Source organism: Heterodontus francisci, chromosome 4 (genome assembly GCF_036365525.1).
Source record: "Heterodontus francisci isolate sHetFra1 chromosome 4, sHetFra1.hap1, whole genome shotgun sequence".
In the NCBI taxonomy this organism is placed as follows: domain Eukaryota; kingdom Metazoa; phylum Chordata; class Chondrichthyes; order Heterodontiformes; family Heterodontidae; genus Heterodontus; species Heterodontus francisci.
In genome coordinates, this window is record NC_090374.1 from 150,325,447 (window position 1) to 150,341,093 (window position 15,647).

The 15,647-nt window shown below is 45.5% G+C and overlaps 1 protein-coding gene across 1 annotated transcript in view; it reads left to right on the plus strand.

Annotated features, from left to right (window-relative positions):
* LOC137368734 (FERM and PDZ domain-containing protein 1) overlaps positions 1-15,647 on the plus strand; it is a 118,221-nt gene that overhangs the window by 3,872 nt on the left and 98,702 nt on the right. The window contains exon 2 of the mRNA XM_068028920.1: positions 15,467-15,618. Within this exon, the coding sequence (XP_067885021.1) occupies positions 15,467-15,618 (152 nt within the window). The remainder of the gene's footprint in view (positions 1-15,466; positions 15,619-15,647) is intronic.

The window sequence follows — 15,647 nt, forward strand, 5'->3', positions numbered from 1 at the left end:
CAACCGGTTTTATTCCTTTTTAAACAGTGGATGTGCTTACCACTTCAGAGAGTGTTTTACCTTTTTACCTTTGTTGTGATCGTAAAGAACCAATTGGACAGGTTTTCTTGAGTTTAAATAAGAAAGAGGTGAGTTTATTGCACTTAAAAAAACTAAACCCGATCTAGATAAAATAATAAAATTATGCTACACCTTCATTCACACACATGCATGAGAATCAGACACACAAATAGAGTACAGAGTGATAAGAAATAGTTTGGTTTGGATTAGAGTCCAGAACAAGTAAAAGTTAGTACACAGTCTGTGGGATTGGATGATTCTGTTGTCTTCCGGCTGAAGTTGTGACCTTGAAGTCTTGCCTGGTGGCTGGTCCACCTGACTCAGGATTTTCTTGAGACAGAATTGCAGGTAGCTTTCTTTCCCTGGGGTCTCTGTCTGTAGCAATCTGTAGGCTTGGATGGTCCACAGCGGCAGATTGTTTTTAAACTTATGATTTTATTGGGAGAGAGAGGGAGAGAGAGACATACAGTTCCACTGGGGTTCTGCCTGGTTAGCTTGTCTCCTGTGTGTAACAAAGCACCCAGTTTTACACAGCCTGGGGAGATGGTCAAATGGTTCTCTCAATCCCCTTTTGTTTTTAATGAGGTCCAAAGTCTAAAACGCAAAACCTCTCTCGGGTGGCATTGTTAGTGTTTACCCCCTGGAGGACGTTTCCATTCAAGAATGCCTCAAGATGGCTTTGAATGTCCCGCCAGCGAGGGTGATCCTGATAATCTATCAGCTCACCAAAGCATTGTCCTGGCTGGGCTTCTTGTTAGACATGTATCTCCAATTCAATGTCTGGAATGTGAGGTATTTCAGATGCAAATTGCAGTGGCCAGCTTGGCTGCCAGCTTTTTAAAAGTTAACTGTCGGATTCCAGCTCTTTTTCTTTTATTAAAAGTTTAATGCAGGTTTCCAACTGATGAATTAAAAAATCCTCGTTTGATACAGCAGATTTTCTTGACAGGACTATAAACTGGTTCTGTATCACAATAAATCTTTTTTTGAACACCTCAAACTGACCTTCTGACATTTTACCCATTAACAGATTTGTCCAGTTTACTGTGGGCCATCTCTGTCTCATCACATTAAAGTCTGCCTTATCTAAATCTAGAATTTCAGCATCTATGTTGTATTTCCCCCTTTCAAACATAAAGTTGAATTCAGTCATATTATGACTGTTATTAGATAAATGTTCATGCACTGTTAGGTCATTAAATAAATCTGGTTCATTATTCATTACTAAATCAAATATGGCATGCTCCCTTGTTGATGCTAGGACATATTGTTGCAGCAAACTATCCTAAACACATTCAAAAAATTCAATACCTTTTTGTCTGAGCTAGTCTTCTCATTACAATCTACATGAAAGTGAAAATTCTGCATTATAACCATTCGGCCTTTAGTACATCCTTGTCTAATCTTTGTATTAATACATTCTGCCACTTCACAGCTGCTACCAGAGGGCCTATATGCAACTCTCACTACATAGACCCTAACCTGTCCTTCACTCTGTTTTCCTCACAATCATACTCACACATCACATCACCTCACACTCACACTCACTCTCACATTCACCACACGCTCACACTCATACTCACCTGACATTCACATCACCCTCACCCTCACTCTCACCTCACACTCACACCACACCCTGCCTCACTCAGTCTCCCTCACACTCAGCTAATCTAATATACAATTTCAAATAGAAATACAGTTATTACAGATATTAGCAAATACTAGCGGAACACAGATGCAAAAACCGTATAATATAATAGAGGATTTTACAGGAGCCCCAAGCCATGTATTTATGTGGACATTAAAGCTACTAAAAAGTTACTAAAAATTAAAGCCACCAAAGCTACTAAGTATCATCACCTCATTCCATGACAATATGAAAGGCACAATTCAACATAGAGGCACCTCATCAGACCCCTTTCCTATCCTGAGTGGCGTGAAACAGGGCTGTGTTCTCGCACCCACACATTTTGGGATTTTCTTCTCCCTGCTGCTTTCACATGCGTTCAAGTCTTCAGAAGAAGGAATTTTCCTCCACACAAGATCAGGTGGCAGGTTGTTCAACCTTGCCAGTCTAAAAGCGAAGTCCAAAGTACGGAAAGTCCTCATCAGGGAACTCCTCTTTGCTGACGATGCTGCTTTAACATCTCACACTGAAGAGTGCCTGCAGAGTCTCATCGACTGGTTTGCGGCTGCCTGCAATGAATTTGGCCTAACCATCAGCCTCAAGAAAACGAACATAATGGGACAGGCCGTCAGAAATGCTCCATCCATCAATATTGGCGACCACGCTCTGGAAGTGGTTCAAGAGTTCACCTACCTAGGCTCAACTATTACCAGTAACCTGTCTCTCAATGCAGAAATCAAAAAGCGCATGGGAAAGGCTTCCACTGCTATGTCCAGACTGGCCAAGAGAGTGTGGGAAAATGGCGCACTGACACGGAACACAATAGTCTGAGTGTATCAAGCCTGTGTCCTCAGTACCTTGCTCTATGAGCGAGGCCTGGACAACGTACGTCAGCCAAGAGCGACGTCTCAATTCATTCCATCTTCGCTGCCTCCGGAGAATACTTGGCATCAGGTGGCAGGACCATATCTCCAACACAGAAGTCCTCGAGGCGGCCAACATCCCCAGCTTATACACACTACTGAGTCAGCAGCGCTTGAGATGGCTTGGCCATGTGAGCCGCATGGAAGATGGCAGGATCCCCAAAGACACATTGTGCAGCGAGCTCGCCACTGGTATCAGACCCACCGGCCGTCCATGTCTCCGCTTTAAAGACGTCTGCAAACGCGACATGAAGTCCTGTGACATTGATCACAAGTCGTGGGAGTCAGTTGTCAGTGTTCGCCAGAGCTGGCGGACAGCCATAAAGGCGGGGCTAAAGTGTGGCGAGTTGAAGAGACTTAGCAGTTGGCAGGAAAAAAGACAGAAGCGCAAGGGGAGAGCCAACTGTGTAACAGCCCCGACAAACAAATTTTTCTGCAGCACCTGTGGAAGAGCCTGTCACTCTAGAATTGGCCTTTATAGCCACTCCAGGCGCTGCTCCACACACCACTGACCACCTCCAGGCGCTTACCCTTTGTCTCTCTAGATAAGGAGGTCAAAGAAGAAGAAGAATTTGTAATTTCCTTGGTCATACTCCCAGATAGAATTTGCACAATTAGCTTACGTCAAACTCAACGGAAATCTCGGTTTTACTTTTTAGACTATCTCCCCATCTGTGTGGAATTTATTTACATTTTAAACATTGATCCCATCTAACTCATGTTTGGACTGTGTAGATTTTTTAATCATCCTTGGGGTGTGAATGTCGTTAGGAAAGGCCATTATTTCCCATCCCTAATTGCCTTTGAGAAGGTGGTGGTGAGCTGCCTTCTTGAACTGCTGCAGTCCATGTAGTGTAGCTAAACCCACTGTGCTGTTAGGAAGGGGGTTCCAGGAATTTGATCTAGTGACAGTGAAGGGACGGCGATATAGTTCCAAATTAGGATGGTGTGTGACTTGGGTGGTGTTCCCATGCATCTGCTGCCCTTGTCCTTCCAGGTGGTAGAGGTCACGGGTTCGGAAGGTACTGTTGAAGGAGCCTCTGTGCGCCGGTGGTTAAGGGAGTGAATGTTTAAGGTGGTGGATGGGGTGCCGATCGAGCAGGCAGCTTAGTCCTGGATATTGACAAGCTTATTGAGTGTTGTTGGAGCTGCACTCATTCAGGCAAGTGGAAAGTATTCCATCACAGTCCTGACTTGTGCCTTGTAGATGGTGGACTTTGGGACTCAGAAGGTGAGTTACTTGCTGCAGAATTCCCAGCCTCTGACCTGTTCTTGTAGCCCCAGTATTTATATGGCTGGTCCAGTTAGGTTTCTGGTCAATGGCAATCTCCAGGATGTTGATGGTGGGGGATTCAGCAATGATATTGCATGTCAAGGGGAGATGGTTAGATTCTCTTTTGTTAGAGATGGTCATTGACTGGCACTTGTGTGGCACGAATGTTACTTGCCACTTATCAGCCCAAGCCTGAATGTTGTCCAGGTCTTGCTGCACGCAGGCACAGACAGCTTCAGTATCTGAGGAGTTGCGAATGGTACTGAGCAATCATCAGGAAATATACCCACTTCTGTCCTTATGTTGGAGGGACGGTTATTGATGAAGCAGTTGAAGATGGTTGGGCCTAGGACATAACCCAGAGGAGCTCCTGCAGCAATGTCTTGGGGCTGAGATGATTGGCCTCCAACAACCACAGCTATCTTCTTTTGTGCTATATATGTCTCCAACCAGTGGAGTGTTTTCCCTCTGATTTCCATTGATTCAATTTTGCTTGGGCTCCTTGATGCCACACACAGTCAAATGCTGTCTTGATGTCAAGGGCAGTCACTCTCATCTCATCTCTGGAATTCAACTCTTTCCCCCATGTTTGGATCAAGGCTGTAATGAGGTCTGGAGCTGAGTGGCCCTGGCCAAACAAACAGAAAGGCAATAAATTCCTGGAAGTCAAGATGTTTCCTGATTACAAGTAGCAAATCTTTTCCCTTTGAGAAGAGGTTGCATTTTGTACCCTTCATAAAAGGCTGAAGGAACACCGATCACTAATGGGTAATGAAGCACATACAATAAATTAAAAAATATCATTACTAAATGCTTTGAAGCTGATTTACACTGTCAGTCTAGATGACTGATAGGTTTCAACTGGTTTTGGCATCATACTGCTGTTAAACTTGGAATGCCAATCAGGTGCAAATGATTTGAAATGACTGATATGAAGCAGAGTTTTACTACCTCCCACAAGGAGTCTCAGTCCACTACATTCTGGGTCTGGATTCTGGCTGAATGTACTTTAAAACTTCAGCATCATTGCAAATCCGTTTTGCACTGCCACTATGGCTGTAGTGTTTATGTACCCTTAAAATTTTGTGACTTAGCGATAATCATTCAAAAGCTTGTGGAGGCCACTTACATATTGTCTGCATAATTTGCCTTTTGTTGTCATAATTTTTGGCCACGCATCTAGTGACAATATTTAGCATTGTAAATTGCTTTGTGTACATCTCACAGTCTGTTCTATTATGCTAAATGTTACAATGTAGTTGCAGGGTGTGAGCACTAGGTGCTGCTGAGTCAGAACATTGGAGGTTCAACCTCAACTCCAGGGATTTGAGCACACAATCTAGGCTGGCGCTTCAGTGCAGTACTGAGGCCATGCTGCACTGTCGGAGATGCCATCTTTCAGATGAGACAGTAAACTGATGTACTGGCACTATTTGAAGAGCAGTGGAGTGTGTCTAGTGTCCTGGTCAATATTTATCTCTCAACCAACATCAGAGTTTAATTGGCCATTTATATTATTGCTGTTTGTGGGATTTTTCTGTGCACTAATTGGCTGCTGCATTTCCCTGCACTTGTATGATTACACTTCCAAAATAATTCATTAGCTATAAATACTTTGAGACATTATGATTAGTGCTATGTAAATTCAAGTTCTTTCTGTTGTTGCTGTCTTGATATAAAAAGACTTGTATTCATCAACTTACCATGGGCAATGTGACAGGCTGTTTGCTAGTTTTGAAATTATAATAATATCGTGGCATTAGCTCATACGTAAATCATCATGCACCTCAATTTTTCCATTGCTGGTCTTGCTAGTATCCCAAGCTCTACCTGATATACACAATTGAATAAGACATATGCTGTGCTCATCCTATCCAATAAGTCCTGCTGACATAATGGGTGGAGGTTTATGAGCGTGCCACAAATCATGGCGGCGCGCTCTCATCCTGGTGGTCCGCTTGTGTGGATGTGCCGTCGCTGAGCCTCCATGGTATTTTGCATGAGGGCTCATTTAAGTGGAGGGGGTGCAGTGGCCACCTCCAATGACGTATAGGGGACGGCCGCAGCGCCCCCGGCACCCCCGGCAATGACATCTGGCCCAACGTGCAGGCGCGGCACCATTTTTAAAGGGCTTCAAGCCCTTCATGTAAATTTAAATGTTTAAAGGTCCCACTGCATTTATATTGAAATAAAATTTTATTCAAACTTTGCATCCCCTCTCCCACACGCCCCCCTCAATGAGTTCACAACAAATACCACAACAAGGCCGCACCGAGGCCTTGCCACCGCCGATAAAATGCGGCGGGGCATTCTCGGTGTTGGAGGTTCTGGCAGGTCTGTCCCGGAAGAGTTTTCTGGGCTGTCCCGCCAGACCCCTGACGCCAGATGCCTCATAAAATTCAGCCCAATTAAAGGAATTTTAACCCACAAGAATCAGTGAGATGGGAGCAGGTAAAAAAATTAGATTTTTAGCGTGGGTGCACAATCCACAATTCCGGGTTTAACAGAGGTGTGTTTGGATCCCAGTCAGAAATCTACTCACCAAAGTTGGGGATTTCCTAAGTGGATGTGGGCAGTACCGGTTGGCTTCATAACATCCTTAGGAGACAATAACAAGGTACTTTTAAATTGGTTTTAACTTGGCTCCAAATTTTACTTAAGCAGGATGTGTTTACTAGGGCTTAGGAAACTGCTCAGGGAACTGGGGGTGAGTTTAAGCAGCAGTTCAATGGGTATTTAAACTTCTCCATGCCCCATCTGAATAAAAGCTCAATTATTGCAGCTGCTGCCTCAATTCCCTATGGCATTTGTTTGGCAGAGAGTGCTTGTGTGAATATAGCTTTTTTTCAAGCTTTGAGGATCATGCAGCTGACTGTATTGGATACAACGAAGGCTATGGGGCCTCACAATATCCCAGCTGTAGTGCCGAAGATCTGTGCTTCAGAACCAGCTGCGCCTCCAGCTAATCTGTTCCATCTATGGCACTGGCATCTGCTGAGCAATGTGCAAAATTGCCCAGGTATGTCCTGTTCACAAAAAGCAGGACAGATCCAATCTGGCTAATTATTGTCCCATCAGCCTACCCTCAATCATCAGCATAGTGATGGAAGCTATCGCTGACAGTGCTGTCAGGCGGTATTTACTCACCTGCTCACCGATGCTCAGTTTGGGTTCTGCCAGGACCACTCAGCTCTAGACCTCATTACAGCCTTGATCTAAACATGAATATAAAAACTGAATTCCAGAGGTGAGGTGAGATTGACTGTCCTTGACATTAAGGCAGCATTTGACCAAGTCTGGCATCAAAGAGCCCTAGTAAAATTAAAGTCAATAGGAATCGGGGAAAATCTCTTAAGTGGCTAGAGTTATACCCGGCACAAAGGAAGATGGTTGTGGTTTTTGGAGGTTAATCATCTCGTTCCCAGGACATTGCTGCAGGAGTTCCTCAGGGAAGTGTCCTAGGCCCAACCATCTTCAGCTGCTTCATCAATGACCTTCCTTCCATTATAAGGTCAGAAGTGGGGATGTTCACTGATGATTGCACAATGTTCAGCAGTATTCACAACTCCTCAGATATGGAAGCAGTCCGTGTAGAAATGCAGCAAGACCTGGACAATATCGAGGCTTGGGCTGATAAATATCACCATTCTTTCATTGTCACCAGGTCAAAATTCTGGAACTCCCGACCTATCAGCATTGTGGGAGCACCTTCATCACATGGACTGCTGTGGTTCAAGAAGGAGTCTCACCTTCACTTTCTTAAGGGCAACCAGGGATGGGCAATAAATGCTGGTCTTGCCAGTGACATGCACAACACAAGAACGTTAAATAAAATAAAATTAGGATGTTATCAACAAAATGTGAATGAAAATATGTGACAAGCAAATGTGACAGGAAAATTGTTACAGGAAATGAAAATGACCTCTGCAGGAGGACTGTGCTAAATGCATGACTTTTAATATCTAGGTGTATAGATATAAAGAGGCAGTTTACAATTTTGGCAATTAGTTTTCTTGGTTGGGAAGGATAGATAATTTTGAATAGAGTTGAGAGGTGTAGCTTAGGACTCAGTCACGTGGCGGAATAAACCAATGGGAAGCTAATAGCTTAAGAAGCCTGTGAGGGAAACGAAAACAGGGGAGTTCTGGTCTGGGAAGAGGCTTTGTAGCAACAGGTAATTGGCACACTCGTGATAAAAATAGAAACCTGGGCAAACATTGTGACATAGGAAATAAAGTGGATGTGTGGAGGAATTATGTGCTTTTGAAAATCTTTTAATATATTATAGGTATATAAGGGCCTCACAGTGGTACCTACCACTGCAGAATGGAAAATCAGTCCAAAAATGCAAGCGAGGCAAATTAGGCTCTAATTAGGCACTTATCTCACCAAATTAATAGTTTAGATACTGCATCCAACTTTATAATACAAACTTTTATTTACTGGGTTCTTTCCATAATATTTTAATAATAATATATGCCATGTGCTGCATAGCAAATCAATCCTGAGTTTGTAAAACTGCCTCTCCTCACCAAAGGCATTGCTGCTTTTTGTATGAAACATCTTGAAAATAAAAAGAATGAATCTTTTCAGAAGCATAGAGCACTTTCAGCTGCTGAGAGTTTTGATTTCCGCTTTTCTACAATATAACAATAATAGTAACGCTTTGTCATATCTTTAAAAGCCTTTCTGAATTATTTATCTGACCAACAAGCCTATGTCAATCTTCCAGTCAGGAAGCAAAGCACTTCCGACAGATTGAAGTCAGATTAAATTTAATCTAACACAAATAACTACTCCTTTGTTCTGACTCTTCTCCAATCCAGGCTGTTCCAAGGTAAATGCAATTTAAGTGTTATTTTCTCCCAGATTTTACCACCACTCCCCACTATATAATTAACAAACCACTGTAACTAAGACATTGTGCAGTAAATCCTGCAGACCACCAATCAGGCCTGCAGACCTTTACACCCAACTTCCAGCCATGTGAAGTTGTGCATCAGGAATGCTAAATGGTAAAATGTCCTCTTGCACTTCATTGCCAGACGGTTAAATTATGAAGATGGGTTGCATAAGCTTAGCTTGTATTCCCTTAGGTTTGTGCAGTTGAGGGATGGTCTGATCAAGATATTTAAAATGTTAAAGGCATTTGATAGGTTAGATAAAGTCCTCACGACTTTCACCTTCTAGCTCCCTTATAAAGTCAGCATTATATTCTGACCACCTATTAGACAGAGCCAGATCTTTAACCTCTGACTCAAATCACTGAAGAAGAGCTGACAGTGCAATTTCAAAGTCCACAATTTTTAAAATTCTTTCTTGGGATGTCACTGGCAAGGCCAGCATTTGTTGTCCATCCCTAATTGCCCTTAAATCGAATGGCTTGCTAGGCCATTTCAGAGGGCAGTTAAGAGTCAACCACATTGCTGTGGGTCTGGAGGCAGATGTAGGCCAGACCAGGTAAGGGCAGCAGATTTCTTTCCCTTAAGGGCATTAGTGAACCAGATGGGTTTTTACGACAATTGATGATAGTTTCACAGCACCATTACTGAGACTAGCTTCCAACTCCAGATTTTTATTAATTAAGCGAATTTAAATTCCACCAGCTACTGTGGTGGGATTTGAACCTGTGTCCCCAGGGCATTAGCCTGGGTCTCCTGATTACTAGTTTAGTGACATTACCACTATGTCACCATCTCCCCATCATCATTATCTTAAAAATCCGTCCTTGATCAATTTCCTGTTCGAATCATTACTGCTGCGTGCTTATTGTCATTTAACACATTTTTACATCAATAACTAAACCATTACTATACATTGAACAGTGGCAGAGGGGAAGGGAGTGAAGGGGTATCTTTCTCAATGAGAGTGTAAAGTCCAGCTACAGAGGCATTGAGTAACAGCACTGTGAATGTACACAGAGTGGGAAGTGGAAGAGACAGAGGATGAAGATTTCCTCTGTGCTTTTTAAAACTTCTAACTGAATTGAAATAATTTTTCACTTTATTCAAATCATTTTTTATTCAGGAATGTTACCATGTGATACTGGTCATCACAAACACACTCGTTATATGTGGTGGGACTTCACAGAGAAAAAAGAGAGGACATAATCTTAAAATTAGAGCTAGGCTATTTAGGAGGGAAATCTGGAAATACTTTTGCACACAAAGGTTAGCAGAATTCTCCCCAGAATGCTGTGGATACTGGCTGCTAATTGAAGCTTTCAAATCGGAAGTTGATAGATTTTTTTTGTTTGGGTATCCAGGGATATGGGGCTAAGGTGGGTAAATCGAGTTGTGGTACAGATCAGCCATGATCAAACTGAATGGCGGAGCAAGCCGAGGGGCTGAATGGCCAGCTCCTATTCTCATGATCCAACATACCCATCGTTCTATGCTTTTATGTTTAAAGGTTATCCCAAGTGCATTTTTTGGGGAACTGTGGAGAACAATGCATTGGGCGAGCTTCAATATGTTGCACAAAAGCAAAATACTGCGGATCATTGAAATCTGAAATAAAAACAGAAGGTGCTGAAAATACTCAGCAGGTCAAGCAACATCAGTGGAGAGAGAAGCAGAGTTAAGGTTTCAGGTCAATGACCTTTCATCAGAACTGGGAAAAGTTAGAGATGTAACAGGTTTTAAGCAAGTACAGAGGCAGGGAAATGGGAAAGGTGGGGAGAGGAGGAAAGAACCAAAGGGAAAGTCTGTGATTTGGTGAACTGTAGAAGTGATTAAATGACAAAAGGGTTGATGGTGCAAAGTAAAAGTGAGTGGTAATGGGACAAGTAAAGAAACAAAAGATGGGTCTAGAGGAGCTGCAAATGACAACAATGAGCCTCCTACACTGTTCTAATGACATTCAACAGAAACTCAAGGAGCAGTACCTCATCTTTCTATTCGGCACTTTACACCTTCTCCATTCAACGCTGAGCCCAACACTTTCAAATTGTAACCTCTGCCCTCAGTTTTTGCAGACAGCAGCTCTGGTAATGAAGTAAAAACAGAAAATGCTGGAAATACTCAGCAGGTCTGGCACCATCTGTGGAGAGAAAAATGGAGAGCTAAAATTTTCCAGCCCATTGGGGTCAGGCTGGGAGGTGGGAGTGGTCGGAATATTGGGACAGAAGGCGTTGGGACGATGTCTTCACGTAGTAATTGGATATTCTGAGGGGTGGCTGGCATGGCGGGAGGACCTCGTGCTCGCACACGGCGGGAAGGTAATTAAGCCTGTTAAACAGGCAATTAACTGCAATTCTACCAGGGTTTTCAGGTTTTTCCTGGAGTACATGGGAACTACGGGGCTTCAGAGCCTCGCCAGGTATCAGCAGGCAGTGAGTTAATGGCAGCCATAGTGAATCCTACCGTGGCTTGGCAGGGAGGGTGGAACAATGTGGGCATTGGCACTGTCATGTCGGGAGAAGGGGAAAAGTTGCCAGAACTGCAGGGGCATACTGCCAGAATGCCATCTTGGAGCTGGCACTTGTGTGCGTAAAGCAGGGGGAGAGTAAGAGTCCCTGGAGAATGTGCATTGACCTGCCATGGGCCTCATTTACTTAGGTTTTGAGTCCACCAGTGAGAGGGAGCATCAGAGAGGGAGAGAGGCAGCGTGACAGCAGGAACCATAAGGGCAGCAGGAGCGTCAACCTTGGGGGGCGGGGGGAATGCAGGAGAAGGGTGCAGAGCGGCATGCAACTGGCCTCCTGGGCAAATGTGAAGTTACCCGCCACAGAGAGTCTGCTGACTGAGGCTCAGCTACCTTCAAATGTCGGAGCAGCAGTGTCGCTGAAGTCTGTGCCTCTCCAGGGAGCCCATCACAGAGCTGTGTGTCATGAGGAGGACAAGCTGAACACATGAGAAGTGGTGGCCCCCAATGCCAGTGGTGGGGAAGGTCACAGTGGCGCTGAATTTCTATGCCTCAAGATCATTCAAGGGATCCACTGGAGATCTGTGTGGGATCTCACAGTCTGTGGCTCATCACTGCATCAAGATGGGCACCAATGCCATGTTCAAGAGGGCCAGCCAATACGTGCGCTTTCGCATTGATTTGGACAGTCATGTTGAGAGGGCCATAAGATTTGGGGCCATAGCTGGATTCCTCAGATTCATGGTGCCATCGACTGCATGCGTGTAGCCATAAAGGCTGCAGCCTTCATTAACAGGATGGTCTTCCACTCGATCAAGGTAAAACTGGTCTACGAACACCACAAGTGCTTCCTGCAGGTGAGTGCATGGTTCCAAGGAAGCAGCCACAATGCCTACATACTAAGGCAGTCCCAGGTGCCAGACTTTTTCAGATCACCCGCGCACCTTCAAGGATGGATACGGGGTAAACAAGGGATACTGACACCTGTGAGGAACCCTAGCACTGCTGCAGAGGAGAGTAACAACATCTGCCACGGGACAACTTGTGTGGCCGCTTGCCTTGGCACATCTCATATTTACTGGTGAACAAAAAATTTCCAAGGCTGCGTGCTTTAACAACATATTAACCCATGAGTCCCAAGTGCAGCTAGGTGCTCTTCTTAAATCTCTTGTGCATGTTTCTATGTTGTACTCCTCCTGTGCTGTCAACTGAGGTGGAGGCAGGCTGCTGACCTTGCTGCTCCTTGGCTTGGGATGACTTTGGCAATCACCGTCTGGCAGCCTGAGGCCTGGAGGGCCCTGGCATATTGTGGGCCTCCTGCACAAGAGTAGGTGCTACCTTTGTCGTCGCAGCTAAGTAAGGCGGTTGTGTCACTGCTGCCCACACCAGAAGTGCCTGAAAGGAGTTCCCAGATGCATCAGGCTGCCACTCCTCCTCCCTTTCAAGGCACATCTGTACCTTCCTGCTCACCTGAGGAGTGCGAGGACCAGGCGGTGAGTCCAGGTGCCTCACTCCCCTCTTGCAATGCCATTGCTGCACAAAGCTTATGGAGTTGACGATGGCATCCACTGGGATGACGTGCTGGATCTGGCTCTCCACGAGGGTTGCCAATTTCTCGATGGAGGAAGCCAAAAACGCAAATGCCAGAGACATAGCGGCACTCATGGCTCTCATGTATGGACTCCTCCATTATCAGTGCCAGGGTTTTATAATCCTCTGGAAGCTCTTCCAGATGTTCCCTTATCTCACACTGCAGCTCCAGCATCTGCCGCCTTGCAGATGACTTCATCAGCCTGAGGCTCAGTATTGCCGGACCCTCCCCCAGTCTTCCGAGGGTTGGTGGCTTTGGCTGTCACAGCCTCCGTCAGCTGCTAGGACGCATCTGTGATGTGCTCACTGGATTGTGATCCCAGATCTTCTTGTGAGCAGATAACTACCGAAGTGAGAGTATCTGCGCTGGTGGCGGAGCAGGCTCGAGGGGACGAATGGCCTACTCCTGCTCCTAATTCATATGTTCGTATGTTCATATGCCTCCTGGTCTCTGGAGCTGACTGTTGTTGTCTTTGACCTGTGTGGGAGAGAAGATTAATTAGAGGGTATTGCACATTCCGTCACATCCTTCAGACTACTCCTAGTGTGAAGCTCCTTGTGACCTGTGCTGTACACATGAGCATTATGCCACATGTTCACCAAAGACTCTCTTGTGCCCATCCATTAGGCCACTCACTCTCTCATGTTTCCACTCCTGTCTCACTATTGTGTTGGAATGGCCCCCATGCTGGCCTCCCAGTTCCAAAGCCTCCTCCTCCACGGGGCTCAAGATCACGAGGTTCGGGATGCCACTGCCAGTCTTAGCCCTTTCCTTGGCTTTGTGGGCTCTCTTCTCCTGCAATCACAAAGATGACCATTGTTAGTCGCCCGACAAAGGCACACAAAATGCCACCGCTGGTGGCTGCCTGACTGTCTGCGATGATGCCACAGGAATGTCTGCTACATACGGCCACTCGGAAGCAACAGTGCAGGAGTCTACTCTGGTGGACTGGGGCCATTCACCATGATGCTGCCATGCCTATGATTGGCAATGCTGCTACCTGGCCATTGCCACTGATTGGGTGGGCATTCCCTTTCTACCACTCTCACCCTCACGTGTAGCTATATGTAAGCCCCTGAGGAGAACAATGTGTGGTGCACTCACCTTAGTGGATCCCAGTTGTGATGAAAGGTCATTGACCTGAAACATTAACTCTGTTTCTCTCTCCACAGATGTTGCCAGACCTACTCAGTATTTCCAGCAGTCTAAGAGCAAAGTCCAAAGTACGGAAAGTCCTCATCAGGGAACTCCTCTTTGTTGACGATGCTGCTTTAACATCTCACACTGAAGAGTGCCTGCAGAGTCTCATCGACAGGTTTGCGGCTGCCTGCAATGAATTTGGCCTAACCATCAGCCTCAAGAAAACGAACATCATGGGGCAGGACATCAGAAATGCTCCATCCATCAATATTGGCGACCACACTCTGGAAGTGGTTCAAGAGTTCACCTACCTAGGCTCAACTATCACCAGTAACCTGTCTCTAGATGCAGAAATCAACAAGCGCATGGGAAAGGCTTCCACTGCTATGTCCAGACTGGCCAAGAGAGTGTGGGAAAATGGCGCACTGACACGGAACACAAAAGTCCGAGTGTATCAAGCCTGTGTCCTCAGTACCTTGCTCTATGGCAGCGAGGCCTGGACTACATATGTCAGCCAAGAGCGACGTCTCAATTCATTCCATCTTCGCTGCCTCCGGAGAATACTTGGCATCAGGTGGCAGGACCGTATCTCCAACACAGAAGTCCTCGAGGCGGCCAACATCCCCAGCTTGTACACACTACTGAGTCAGCGGCACTTGAGATGGCTTGGCCATGTGAACCGCATGGAAGATGGCAGGATCCCCAAAGACACATTGTACAGCGAGCTCGCCACTGGTATCAGACCCACCGGCCGTCCATGTCTCCGCTTTAAAGACGTCTGCAAACGCGACATGAAATCCTGTGACATTGACCACAAGTCGTGGGAGTCAGTTGCCAGCGTTCGCCAGAGCTGGCGGGCAGCCATAAAGACGGGGCTAAAATGTGGCGAGTCGAAGAGACTTAGTAGTTGGCAGGAAAAAAGACAGAGGCGCAAGGGGAGAGCCAACTGTGCAACAGCCCCGACAAACAAATTTCTCTGCAGCACCTGTGGAAGAGCCTGTCACTCTAGAATTGGCCTTTATAGCCACTCCAGGCGCTGCTTCACAAACCACTGACCACCTCCAGGCGCGTATCCATTGTCTCTCGAGATAAGGAGGCCCAAAAGAACAAAAGAATTTCAATATTTTGAATCCTGATTGTGGCCTCACATTTTGCTGCATCCAAAACCTGGAATGAGCACAGGGCAGGTGTTCTGTGATTTCTGGCTGCTGCCTTCGATTCATTTCACTCTCCAAAAATCTTCTGCAGCTTTGATGTTTCTCACCAGCTCTTGCTGGGATTCTCCACCCTGGCTGTGGCAGGCACCCTCTTGACCAAGGGATTCCCCTTCACAATGTCCCCACCTGTCCGGAAGGCAAAATGGAGGAATTAGGCCTCCTGTGAGGACTTTGCAGATACTGTGAAGGAAGAAGTTGGGAGGTGGATTAAATTTAATAAAATACTGAAAATGATTGCTAAATAAGATCTTGTTTTCTTTCTGATTTAAGGAATCAAGCCACAGCTGATGGAGCATCTGCTAACACGAAGCAGCTAAGCATCCCATTAAAGGTGACAGTAAAGATTAACAAAGATCCGCTCCTGGATCATGGATTTATTGTATCAGAAGAAACACCAGTGTGTGTGAAGTCTGTTACTGCAGGTAAATACTTGGCGATGGGAGGTTGGAGA